The sequence below is a fragment of the Rhinatrema bivittatum genome, chromosome 7 (genome assembly GCF_901001135.1).
Source record: "Rhinatrema bivittatum chromosome 7, aRhiBiv1.1, whole genome shotgun sequence".
Taxonomy (NCBI): domain Eukaryota; kingdom Metazoa; phylum Chordata; class Amphibia; order Gymnophiona; family Rhinatrematidae; genus Rhinatrema; species Rhinatrema bivittatum.
This window is the reverse complement of record NC_042621.1, coordinates 177,261,653-177,274,037: the sequence shown is the minus strand read 5'-3', so window position 1 is coordinate 177,274,037 and position 12,385 is coordinate 177,261,653. Positions and strand designations below refer to the sequence as shown.

General features: G+C 50.0%; 1 protein-coding gene across 4 annotated transcripts in view; it reads left to right on the top strand.

Moving 5' to 3' along the window:
• Positions 1-12,385, top strand: part of VDAC2 (voltage dependent anion channel 2) — an 88,270-nt gene that overhangs the window by 53,411 nt on the left and 22,474 nt on the right. For all 4 annotated transcript variants that reach the window (XM_029609521.1, XM_029609523.1, XM_029609524.1 and 1 more), the window contains one exon: positions 378-528. In XM_029609521.1, coding sequence (XP_029465381.1) covers positions 378-528 — 151 coding nt within the window. The remainder of the gene's footprint in view (positions 1-377; positions 529-12,385) is intronic.

Below are 12,385 nucleotides of genomic sequence, written 5' to 3'. Positions count from 1 at the left end.
AGATTCCACAAAAATTTATCACAGAATGAGATTTGTTGATATGACTGGCAGGAAGATTGGGTGTGGCACAAATTTGAATCCAGGCATTTTAAAGCAGTATGCCATAGCAGTGTTGGAGTATTGACCCTAATTTTAAATTGGACTGTTCTGTGTTGCCTCCCCACTGGTGCCATATAAACAAATCTAGCTACAGAACTTGGGTGGGGTGAGAGGAAATCTTTCAAAAATCTTGTTTGGGGAGGCAGGGTGGGAAGTTTACCGTTTTTCTTCCTTATTAGTTTTAATGCCCATCCTTTGAAAGTGTGTCTTTCCCTTTTAGTTATTCTTGACTTCGGTTACTGTAGAGCAGAATTTGAAAACTTTCAAATATTTTACAGGAATGATGGGGCAGAATTTGGTGGCTCCATTTACCAGAAGGTGAGCGATAGGCTGGAAACGGCTGTAAATCTAGCTTGGTCAGCTGGCAACAACAGCACTCGCTTTGGCATTGCAACTAAATACCAACTGGACTCTACTGCGTCAATCTGTGTAAGTACTTCTGTTTAGTGTTTGAGGAGCTTGTGCTTTTTAATTAGCAAAGAATGTTAAATAGAAAAGTGGTTAGTGGATCATAATCTCCTAACTACAGTATGGTTGGAGACATTTCGAAGATTTTACTATTCACAGGCAGAACTGGTAAGTAAATATTTTCTTGGCATTTAGACACGTGACTCCAGAACAAGTGGGTTATGTACCTCCTACCAGCAGATGGAGACGGAGCAAAGCTGACATCACTGTATATATACACCTGCAGTGACATCAGCCCGCCAGTATTCTCAGTCTCTAGTAGATGGTGGACATGCATCTCCCTATTGGGGATTGCATACATTTTTAGATGGAGAAAAAAATGTAATTTGCATGGTGGTACATTATGGTCCCTCCCTCAGTTGAATTCCCAAGGTGAGATATTGCACACTCCCTCAGATGAGTACCTTGGTCTTGTAGCTGTTCCCCCCCCCCCCCCCCCCCCCCCCCCCCCCTGTCAATAAGCAGGCTGAATTAGCCATGCCGTCTGGGACGTCAGTTCTTTTTTGGAATTTTTTCGACTGTTTCTTCTCCTTTTCACTCAGCACTTTTCAGTGCTACCATGCCTTTGCGTGCACTGGGATGCAAATTTTGCCAATGTAGCATAATTATGTTGGCAACGGATGGCCACAGTTATTACTTATGCCTGGGTCACGACCAGGCTAACTACCGTTACTGTGGCCGCATGTCCCCCCAGGCCCAGAGGCAGAGGGCCATGAAGATTGCCAAGCTGCGAGAGGAAGGCTCAGACCAATACTCCTCCACTCCTTTCCGGGTCCTAGCTCCAACAAGCTGGCAAAGGCCAAAAGGGCTTCCTCCTTACAGCCTCCGGAACCATCAGGCACAGCAGGCCATGCATCGGAGGCACAGGACAGACCCTATGCTGTGGCAAAGCGGCAGGCGTTGGGAAATGCTCCGCACAGACAGAGTGCGTCATCTGAGGCCTCGAAGTGGATACACTCTCCAAGCGAGGAATCCAGATCAGCCCCATCAGCAGCAAACCCCATGTATGATTGACGCAGAGATGCGTCTGCAACATTCTTCTCGCCTGACGCAAGAAACCCCGAGGCAGGAGAAAAGATTGACGCAGTTGGCGGCACCCGGTGCCCCAGCCTGCAGAGCCTCACCAACACAATAGGCGACCAGCAGAGGAACAGGGTTTCTCACAGGACAAGCAGGATGGTTGTCCTCACAAATGGGTGACATCGAGGATGGAGCCCACCACGGAAAACTTCTGTCAAAGTTTAGCAGAACTTTGACTGGCCCCTACTGGGCATGCCCAGCAAGGCACTGTCCCTGCAGCCAGCAGGGGTCTCCCTTCAGTCTTCTTTTTTCCGCGCAGCAGTAGCCACGCGGTGAAAGAGCTCTTACCACGTTCCTGACAGGAATTTGGAATTCTTTATTCTAAAGAAAATTTGCCCCTCAGGGGTCTCCCTTCGACAAATTTTTTCGTCCGCGGAACTCCGGTAAGTTTTTGCCGCAGTTTTATAGACTTTCGTCGACTTTGGCCCTTGAGGCCTACTTGCAGTCGACAGTCCCGCGACTAAATTTTTTGGCTGTCCGCCATGGCGTCTGGGTTTCGTCGATGTCCCGACTGTACTCGTACAATGTCAATCACAGACCCCCATAGAGTCTGTGTTTTGTGCCTAGGGAGTGAGCATGATGTTCTGACTTGCACCAAATGTGCCCTTATGACACCAAAAGGTCGTAAAGCCAGAATGGAGAAGATGGGGCTCCTCTTCCATGTTCACACCCCAACGCCATCGATTGCATCGACGTCATCGGAACCGGCACCGTCGAAATCTTCACACCATCGGCAGCCTTCCGGTGACCGTCCGCCTCCGACGTCTTCTCGGCCATCGACTCCTGTCCCTTCCCCTGATCATCGAGGAGATAGGAAGGAGAAACATCGCCATCGACGTCATAAGTCTCGGCCCGTCGAGGAATCGACGTCATCGACCTCCGTACCGGCCGAGCCACCGCCTAAAAAGCCTCGATCAGAAGCGGCACCGTCCACTCCTGTTTCGCAGGCATCGAGGAAACCCTCACCCCTTCGGGGTGTGGGAGCCGTGATCCCACCGGTGACGGTGGTCCCTCCGGCTCAGCCTCCGCCTCCATCTCCCGTCGAGCCGGGTCTTGTTACCCCTGGTCTCCGGGCAGAACTGGACCGGTTGGTCCAGGAGGCCATCGATAAGGCGATGCTACGGTTCCAACCTGCACCGGCACCGAGGGCGGAACCGACCACCGAGCCAATTGCTGCTGCATTGGCTCCGTTGTTACACCGGATGGAAGCACTCATGACAGCTCTTCCACCGGCAATACCTATACCTGTGCCACTGACACCGGTTAGACCGCTGTCACCGACAGGTTTTTCATCTGGTGGAGAAACACCGTATCCTATTCCCCCTTCGGGAAAAGTTCCATCGGTGACCAGTCGTCCCTCGCCACCGATCTACTCATCAGGGGCGATACGCACTTCAGCTCCACCGAGATTTCCGATGCCGACATCGATTTCCTTGAGACCGGCACCGGTTCCATCGGTGCCCCCATCGGCACCGATTCCATCGAGGATATTCTCGATGCCTCCGGTGGCTTCTCCCGATATTTTGGATCCCCTACCTGGGCCCTCCGGAGTTCCACACCCTAGAGCGCCTTCAGGTCATCATCCAGATCCCTATGATACTTGGGGTGATGATACCTCTACTGACACCGATGATTTACCTTCACCTCCCTCTCCTACAGGGAGCAGAAAGCGTTCTCCTCCTGAAGGAAATGTCAGAATTGGTTCCTTTTCAACTTCAATCTGAACAAGATGATAGGCACCAAATGATGGAATTACTCCAATTTTTGGATGCCCCAAAAGTCATCACCTCTATTCCCATTCATCAGGTTTTTCAAGACCTTCTTAAAAAGAATTGGGAATCTCCTGGCTCGGTGTCCCCAGTAAATAAAAAAGCTGATTCTACTTACCTGGTACAATCAGCCCCAGGTTTTCAAAAACCTCAATTAGATCATCATTCGGTGGTCGTCGAGTCAGCTCAGAAAAAAGCTAAACGACTAAAGCCTCATTCCTCCATACCTCCTACTAAGGACAATAAATTCCTTGATAGCGTAGGTAGGAAGGTTTACCATAGAGCTATGCTGATTTCCAGGATAGCTTCTTATCAACTTTATATGACTCAATATAATAGAGTCATTTTAAAGCAAATGCAGGAATTTGCTGATGCCTTGCCAGAACAGTTCCAACCCCAGATTCAATCCCTTTTAAATAAAGGTTTTGAAGCTGGAAAACATGAAGTTCGAACCGCATATGACATCTTCGATGCTTCTACTCGAATTTCTGCTACAGCTATTTCTGCTAGACGTTGGGCCTGGCTGAAATCTTCTGACCTTCGCCCAGAAGTTCAAGATCGGCTTTCAGATTTACCTTGCTTAGGGGATAATCTATTTGGTGAGCAAATACAGCAACTTGTTGCTGAATTGAAGGATCATCATGAGACTTTAAAGCAACTCTCATCTATCCCTCCTGATTTGCCTTCCAAACAACCGTCTAGGAAGGACTCTAAAAAGTCTTTCTTTAGGCCAAGGAGATATTATCCCCCATCTACCAAGCCTCGGCCTACCAAGTCATATCATAAGACTCAGCCTCGCCAGGCTCGTAAACAAAAGCCTGCAGCAGCTCCACCTCCTAGCCCTGCTGCAGGTTTTTGACTTTCCCTTAGAGAGCATGTACCAGACCCCTCTTCCAGACATCCCTGTGGGAGGTCGGCTATGCCACTTTCTAGCACAGTGGCATACGGTCACCACAGATCAGTGGGTGACGGCAATCATCGAACAGGGTTATCATCTCAACTTTCGAACTTTCCCTCCAGACTCCCCGCCCCTGCAGGCGTGCAGTCTTACCGATCATTCTCTTCTTTTAGAGCAGGAAGCATCACTTCTCCTACAATCCAATGCTATAGAACCCGTTCCTCCCTTGCAACGAGGCCTAGGGTTCTATTCCAGGTACTTCCTGATCCCGAAGAAGTCAGGGGGACTTCGTCCCATCCTAGACCTCAGGGTCCTCAACAAATACCTTCACAAAGAGAAGTTCAAGATGGTAACCCTGGGCTCGCTTCTCCCTCTGCTACAAAGGGGGGACTGGTTATGCTCTCTAGACCTAAAAGACGCATATACCCACATTGCGATAGCACCATCTCATCGCAAATACCTGCGTTTTCTAGTAGGCCGCAATCACTACCAATATCGGGTGTTACCTTTCGGCCTAGCATCCGCACCACGAGTGTTCACCAAGTGCCTCGTAGTGGTTGCAGCATTTCTAAGGAAAGAAGGAGTCCACGTCTACCCCTACTTAGACGATTGGTTGATCAGGGCCCCAACCCAGCAACTAGCTCGATCCTCCCTGACCCTCACAATTCGTACATTGCTTTCTCTAGGATTTCTGGTAAATTACGAGAAATCCTACTTAGTCCCATCTCAAACCTTATCCTTCATTGGGGCAGACTTGGACACCTTACAGACAAAAGCCTTCCTTCCTCATCAGCGAGTCCAAGCCCTAGTGTCCCTAGCTCGCCAGCTGCAGTCCCAACAAACAGCTACAGCTCGCAACTTCCTTGTTCTTCTGGGTCACATGGCCTCCTCAGTTTATGTGATCCCCACGGCCCGTTTAGCCATGAGAATCACACAGTGGACCCTAAGGCTTCAGTGGATCCAAGCTCTTCAGCCTCTGTCCTCAATAATACGCGTCTCCAACGCACTTCGTCTCTCTTGCCTGGTGGATGAATCCTCTCAACCTCCTACAGGGTTTACCCTTCCTCCCTCCAGATCCTCAGGTCATCCTTACTACCGATGCTTCCAACATCGGTTGGGGAGCCCATGTGCACGAGTTGCAAACTCAAGGATTCTGGTCACGAGAGGAATCCAAACACCAGATAAATTTCCTGGAACTCCGAGCAATCCGCTATGCTCTCCGGACTTTCCAAGATTGCCTCTCTCACCATTCAATCTTGATCCAGACGGACAACCAGGTGGCCATGTGGTACATAAACAAGCAGGGAGGCACAGGCTCTTTCCTTCTGTGTCAGGAGTCAGTGCAAATTTGGTCAGAAGCCCTCTCCCACTCCATGTACCTCAGGGCCACCTACCTGCCGGGAGTAGACAATGTATTGGCAGACCAGCTGAGCCGTGTCTTCCAACCACACGAGTGGTCTCTCAATCCTTTGGTAGCGACCTCTCTATTTCGCAATTGGGGTTATCCCCACATAGACCTCTTTGCGTCCCCTCAGAACCACAAAGTGGACAACTACTGCTCTCTCATTCGGAGCCAGCACTCTCGGCCGAGGGATGCATTCTCTCTCCGGTGGACAACCGGCCTGCTTTATGCATTCCCTCCACTTCCTCTTCTCTCGAGGACTCTCGTGAAGCTACGCCAAGACGGAGGAACCATGATCCTGATAGCACCTTACTGGCCACGCCAAGTATGGTTTCCAATTCTCCAGGATCTCTCCATCCGCAGACACATTCCTCTGGGAAAGGACCCGCATCTGCTCACTCAAAACGACGGATGCCTCCTCCATCCCAACCTCCAAGCCTTGTCCCTGACGGCATGGATGTTGAAAGGTTAGTCCTTCAGCCATTTAACCTTTCCGAATCAGTTTCTCGTGTCTTGATAGCTTCACGAAAGCCTTCAACAAGACGTTCTTACTCATACAAATGGAAAAGGTACACATCATGGTGCACTTCTCAGTCCCTTGATCCCCTTTCCTGTCCAATCTCTAACTTTTTGGACTATTTATGGCATCTATCTGAATCAGGTCTAAAGACCTCCTCCATTAGAATGCATGTCAGTGCGGTAGCCGCCTTCCATAAGGGTTTCGGGGGTGTCTCTATCTCAGTCCAACCCCTGGTAACACGTTTTCTTAAAGGCTTGCTCCATTTGAAGCCACCTTTACGTCCTCCGGCCCCATCTTGGGACCTTAATCTGGTTCTTGGTCGTCTCATGAAACCTCCTTTCGAACCTCTACACTCTTGTGACTTGAAGTATCTCACATGGAAAGTGTTATTCCTTTTAGCTATCACTTCAGCTCGCAGGGTTAGTGAATTGCAGGCCCTAGTTACCTATCCGCCTTACACTAAGCTCCTGCAGGACCGGGCGGTACTACGCACTCACCCTAAATTTTTACCTAAGGTAGTATCGGAGTTTCACATCAATCAATCCATCATACTACCTATCTTTTTTCCCAGGCCCCACTCCAACTCCGGGGAACAGACTCTGCATACCCTGGACTGTAAACGGGCTCTATCTTTCTATCTAGACCGTACAGTCACCCACAGGAAGAGCACTCAATTATTCGTCTCCTTCCATCCTAATAAGTTAGGGCAACCTGTGGGTAAGCAGGCTCTTTCCTCCTGGTTGACGGATTGCATCTCCTTCTGCTATCAGCAAGCTGGCATTCCTTTCCAAGACCGTGTTAAAGCACACTCTGTGAGGGCCATGGCAACTTCAGTAGCACACCTTCGATCGGTGCCGCTTCCTGACATCTGCAAAGCTGCAACCTGGAGTTCTCTCCATACCTTTGCAGCCCACTATTGTTTGGACAAAGCTGGAAGACAGGACTCCATCTTCGGCCAATCTGTCTTGCGTAACCTTTTTCCAACATGATGTACCAACACCCTTCCACCTCCTGGTGGGGTGCGGATGCCCTTTCCCAAATTCCACCCCAGTTGTTGTGCCTTTTGCACGCCGTTGGGTACATTTGGTGCATTTCTCGGACATCCTCAGCTCGGTACTCACCCATTTGTGAGGACAACCATCCTGCTTGTCCTGTGGGGAAAGCAAATGTTGCTTACCTGATGTAACAGGTGTTCTCACAGGACAGCAGGATGTTAGTCCTCACGAAACCCGCCCGCCACCCCGCGGTGTTGGGTTCGTTTTATTTTTTACTTTTTAGGCACTGCCTGTAGCTTTGAAAATCAGACTGAAGGGAGACCCCTGCTGGCTGCAGGGACAGTGCCTTGCTGGGCATGCCCAGTAGGGGCCAGTCAAAGTTCTGCTAAACTTTGACAGAAGTTTTCCGTGGTGGGCTCCATCCTCGATGTCACCCATTTGTGAGGACTAACATCCTGCTGTCCTGTGAGAACACCTGTTACATCAGGTAAGCAACATTTGCTTTCCCCACCAAGAAAGCTTCTTGAGTTGGAGATGTCAGGTGCTCCGAGAGGGGCTCAACATCAATCTTCTAGATCATTGGAATGTGTATTTTCAGACCTTACCTCATCTCCAAATGTAAGAAAGCTTTTAAGTTGCAGAGCCCCTGCAAAAATGGCACAAGTCTTCTCGAAGGGAGTAGCTCGCGGGACACTGAGTCCAGGGGCCACCTTCAGACACCTCTGGGAGCCAGTCTCCTCCAAGGGCAGGGGGTGACAGTCTGATAAGGCTACACTAGCATCGCAGGCCATGACTCGGATCTCCCAGATCCTGTCGCAGTTCTTTCATACCTGGGAGAATGCAAATGAGGATCCTTTTAGTCACACACCCCCCCCCCCCCCGGGACCACCCACCACGACCAAATAAATCACCATCACAATCTCCCGGGGAGCGCTCCCCAGCAGAGTCCCTTGGCGAGCATCGGAAGATTCCCCCCTTATCTCTGGAGTCCTCCACGAGGAATCTCTTGGACTCCTGAGGGGCAGCCGGAACCCTCCTCTCCCCCTGAAGACCCTTATTCAAAATTCATGGAGAAGGTGGGGACTCGACTAGGTATCAAGACAAAGAAGATCCTGGACCCCGCGCAGAGGTTATGGCATTCTCAAAAAATTTGGTGTTCAAGCGGAGTCCACCGCCTTGCTGTCCCATGCTGTTCTGGGCGTAGTAATGGCAGAGACTTAAGATTCCCCGTTCTCGGCTCAACCCACCTCTAGGAAGACTGACCTGATGTTCAGGATGCAATAGTCACCTTATTACAGCACGGTGAAGCTTCCCCATGCCTCTGTGGTTGTAGAGTCTGCACCAAAGCAGTCCAGGAAGACTCTCCTCCACTCCAACACCCACCAGGCAGGGATTGTAAATATCTGGATGACTTTGGGAAGAGGATATACCAGGCGAGCATGCTGAATGCGAAGATTCAGCAGCACCAATGTATGAGTGCCTGCAGTCCCTGAAGCTTCAACTCGTCCACACTGCCTCTGATAGGGCTCCCCTGCAGCCATTTACTGACCTGGAGGGAGGCCAGAGGTATCTACTGCGAACGGTTTACAAGGCATTTGATACATGGGCCCAAACATCAGCAGGAGCAATCGCGGCCCAACAGCTAGCTTGGCTGAGAGCTAGCACCATTCAAGAGGATGTCCACAAGAAGCTCGCAGATCTTCCATGCAAGGGAGACAACTTGTTTGGGGGTAAGTTACAGGAGACTGTCTCTCAGTTAAAGATACAGAACGTGGCTGTCCTCTCTCATATCTCTGGGGGAGCAGCAAGGCGCAAGTAGACTGTACCCTTCAAGCTACCGTCTTCCGTACCAACACAGGTGCCAATTCGAGGAGTACCCCACCTACCGCCCACCAATCTACCAGCCAAGTAGACAGTCCCAACAGCCTCCTAGCGAAGGCAGGCCACGGGCACCGCAGCAACAGTGCCTGCCTCAGCCCACCGAACCCAAGAGTCAGAAGGGTTTTTGAGTATAGCAGGGCAACCACACCCGCCAGTGGGGGGGAAGAATATCCTTTTTCTACAACTCTTGGATGGTGATCACCTCAGACTGTTGGGTACTGCGTATTGTCAAAGAAGGCTACTCCCTCAACTTCAAAGGCAAACCCTCCCTTCCGCATCTGGTCCAATGCCCAGGGTTCAGACACCAGACATCCCTGCTTCAGAATGAAGTTCCGAACCTCCTCCAACACTGTTCGATTCAGTGGGTGCCCATTAACAAGCAGAAGAAAGGGTTTTACTCCCAGTACTTCCTCATCCCCAAGAAGAGATGAGGGCTCCACTCTATCCTGGACTTATGGGCCGCCCTCAAATATTTATTGAGGGAAAAATTCAAGATCTCTCTCAAGTCTATTCTATCTTTCCTTTAGCCCAACAATTGGATGTGCTTGCTGGACCTCAAGGATGCTTACTCCCACATTCCAGTGCACCCTGGGTCCTGGCATTGCATATGTTTTCAGGTGAATGCCAGTCATTACCAGTACAAAGTCCTCCCCTTTAGACTTTCGTCTGCACCCAGAGTGTTTACAAAATGTCTGGCGATAGTGATGGCCCACTTGAGAGGAAACAGGGCATTCAGCTGTTTTCATACCTGGACGATTGGCTAATAGTCACATCAAGTGCCTCCCAATTAAGATACCTGGTCTTGACCATCTGATGCCTGGAGATCCTGGGGTTCCTAATCAACTACAAGAAATCCAACCTCTGGCCCTTTCAGGTGATGGAAACTATTTTCTCACGGTCATATTTACTGTCTGACCGAGCAGAACAGCTCATGTGTTGGGAGCACCCCTCTGCCCATCTGATCCTGATACTGCTAGGCTACATGGCAGTGGCCAAATACGTGGTTCCTCATGCTCGCCTCCACATGGTGATATTTGCAGTGGGTACAGTTTGTCTATCTGGTCTCCCGCACACTGCGGTGCATACCTTCCATGCAGAAGGAGCTAAGCTGGTGGCTGGCCCCAGCCTCCCTAGTGACAGGGGTGCCATTCCTTCCTCCGTCTCATCAACTCATTCTTACCACAGATGCCTCAACCAAAGGTTGGAGAGCAATACCTGGGGCCCCTGCAAACACAAGGCTTCTGATCACCATGAGAGCAATCTCAGCAGGTCAGCTTCCTGGAACTGCAGGCTATAAAGAATACACTTCGCACCTTTTGTCACCTAATTCGTGGCAAGATGGTCTTGATCCACACTGACATCCAAGTAGCCATGTTCTATATCAACAAAGGAGGGTCAGGTTCCTTGAACCTATGCCAAGAAGCTGTGATAGTCCTGGAATGGGCAGAGAAGCAGTCTGTGTTTCCCTGCAGCCATGTACCTCCCCGATGTGGCCAACATCAGGGCAGACAAACCAAGCAAAATTTTTCACCCCCCACAAATGGGCTCTCCACCAGGAGGTAGCAAACTATCTATTCCAAGTGTGGGGGATGCCTGCATGGATCTCTTCATGACAGTGATGAATAGAAAGTTGAACAACCTTTGCTTTGTCTACCCAAGCAGTGAAATATTCGCTCCAGATGTTTCTCATTCCATGGAAAAAGGGGTCTGTTTTTTATGCTTATTCCCCGATTACTCTACTGTCACGGACAGTTCAGAAGTGCATGGAGGATATCGCGGACCTCATTCTCAACCCTGATATGCATACCTAGTATGACTGTTCGTAACACTTCCTACTAGACAGGGAGGACCTTCTGACCCAGGATGATGGATCCCTTCTCCACCCTATACATGGCTCCTTACACCTCACTGGTAGTTGAAAGGGTGGTACAACCACTGGTAAATTCCATCTAGAAAGCAGTGTACCAGGAAAAACTATCAGAGCAAATGGACTATGTACTAGGCCTGGTGCAGAAGGCAGGAGATTGACCCCTTTTCCTGCTCACCACAGTTACTAATGCAGTATCTACACTCGCTTTTTCAATCCAGACTAGCAACGACGTCCCTACATAAATGCAATTGTGGCCTATCATTCGCACAATGGCCTACCAGTCTCGCACCATCCCTTGGTGTCATGCTTCATGAGAGGACTCCGCAAGTTGCGGCCTCCAGTGCCGTGGGACCTCAATCTAGTCTTGGAACAGCTTATGCAGCCCCTGTTTGAACCTCTATAAAGTTGCCACACAAAGCACCTTACATGTAAAGTGCTTTTCCTGGTGACTGTAACCGCGGCCAGGCGGGTTAGTGAGCTACAGGCTTTAGTTCACTGTTCTCTCCCCTTCCCCCCCCCCCCCCCCCCCCCCCGCAGCCACTGATAAAGTGACGCTAAGGATTCATCCTGCTTTCTTGCCAAAAGTGGTTTCTGCTTTCCACCTCAACCAGGCTATAATCCTGCCGACGCTTTTCCTGAGACCACATGCCAACAAGAGGGAGAGATTGCTCCACACGTTAGACTGTAAATGTGCATTAGCTTATTACGAGTGTCTAACACAATCAGATAATTGTTTCCCAATTATTCATATATTTCAGCCCAAATGCTACAGGCCATCCTGTAGCCAAATGGACTCTATTTAACTGGATATCGCAGTGCATAGTTTTCTGCTACTCCCTGTGGTCAGAGGCCCTCGCGGGAAATCCAAAGGCCAATCAAGTGAGGGTGTTAGCTGCTTCAGTGGCCCACCTTTAGGATGTTCCACGTCTGGACATTTGCAGAGCTGCCACATGGTCTTCGTTGCATACCTTCACATCGCATTTCTGCCTAGATAAACAGGCTTCTTTGGATGCAGCCCTGGGCAAGGCAGTACTTCACTCCTTTTCCACACTTTTAAGGCTGTCTACACTATGGAACTCGGGCAGCCGAACTTGTGGGCACATAGTCAATGCCATGCTGGGACTGCAGCCTCTGCTCTACATTATTAGCTGGGGACTCCCAGACAGCATGCCTAATTCAGCCTGCTTATCAACGGGGGCAAATTAGCAAGTTTGCTTACCATAAATGGTGTTTTCCATAGATAGGATGAATTAGCCATGCTGACCCTCCTGCTTCCCTGGACAGCTTTGGTAAACCATTCTTTTACAGTATTGGCTTTATTAGACTGAGAGAAAGATGGTGTTGCATGGGAAAGACAGAACAGCCATGCGGCTGCACAGAGCAAAGCTCTGTTACCTTTGTGA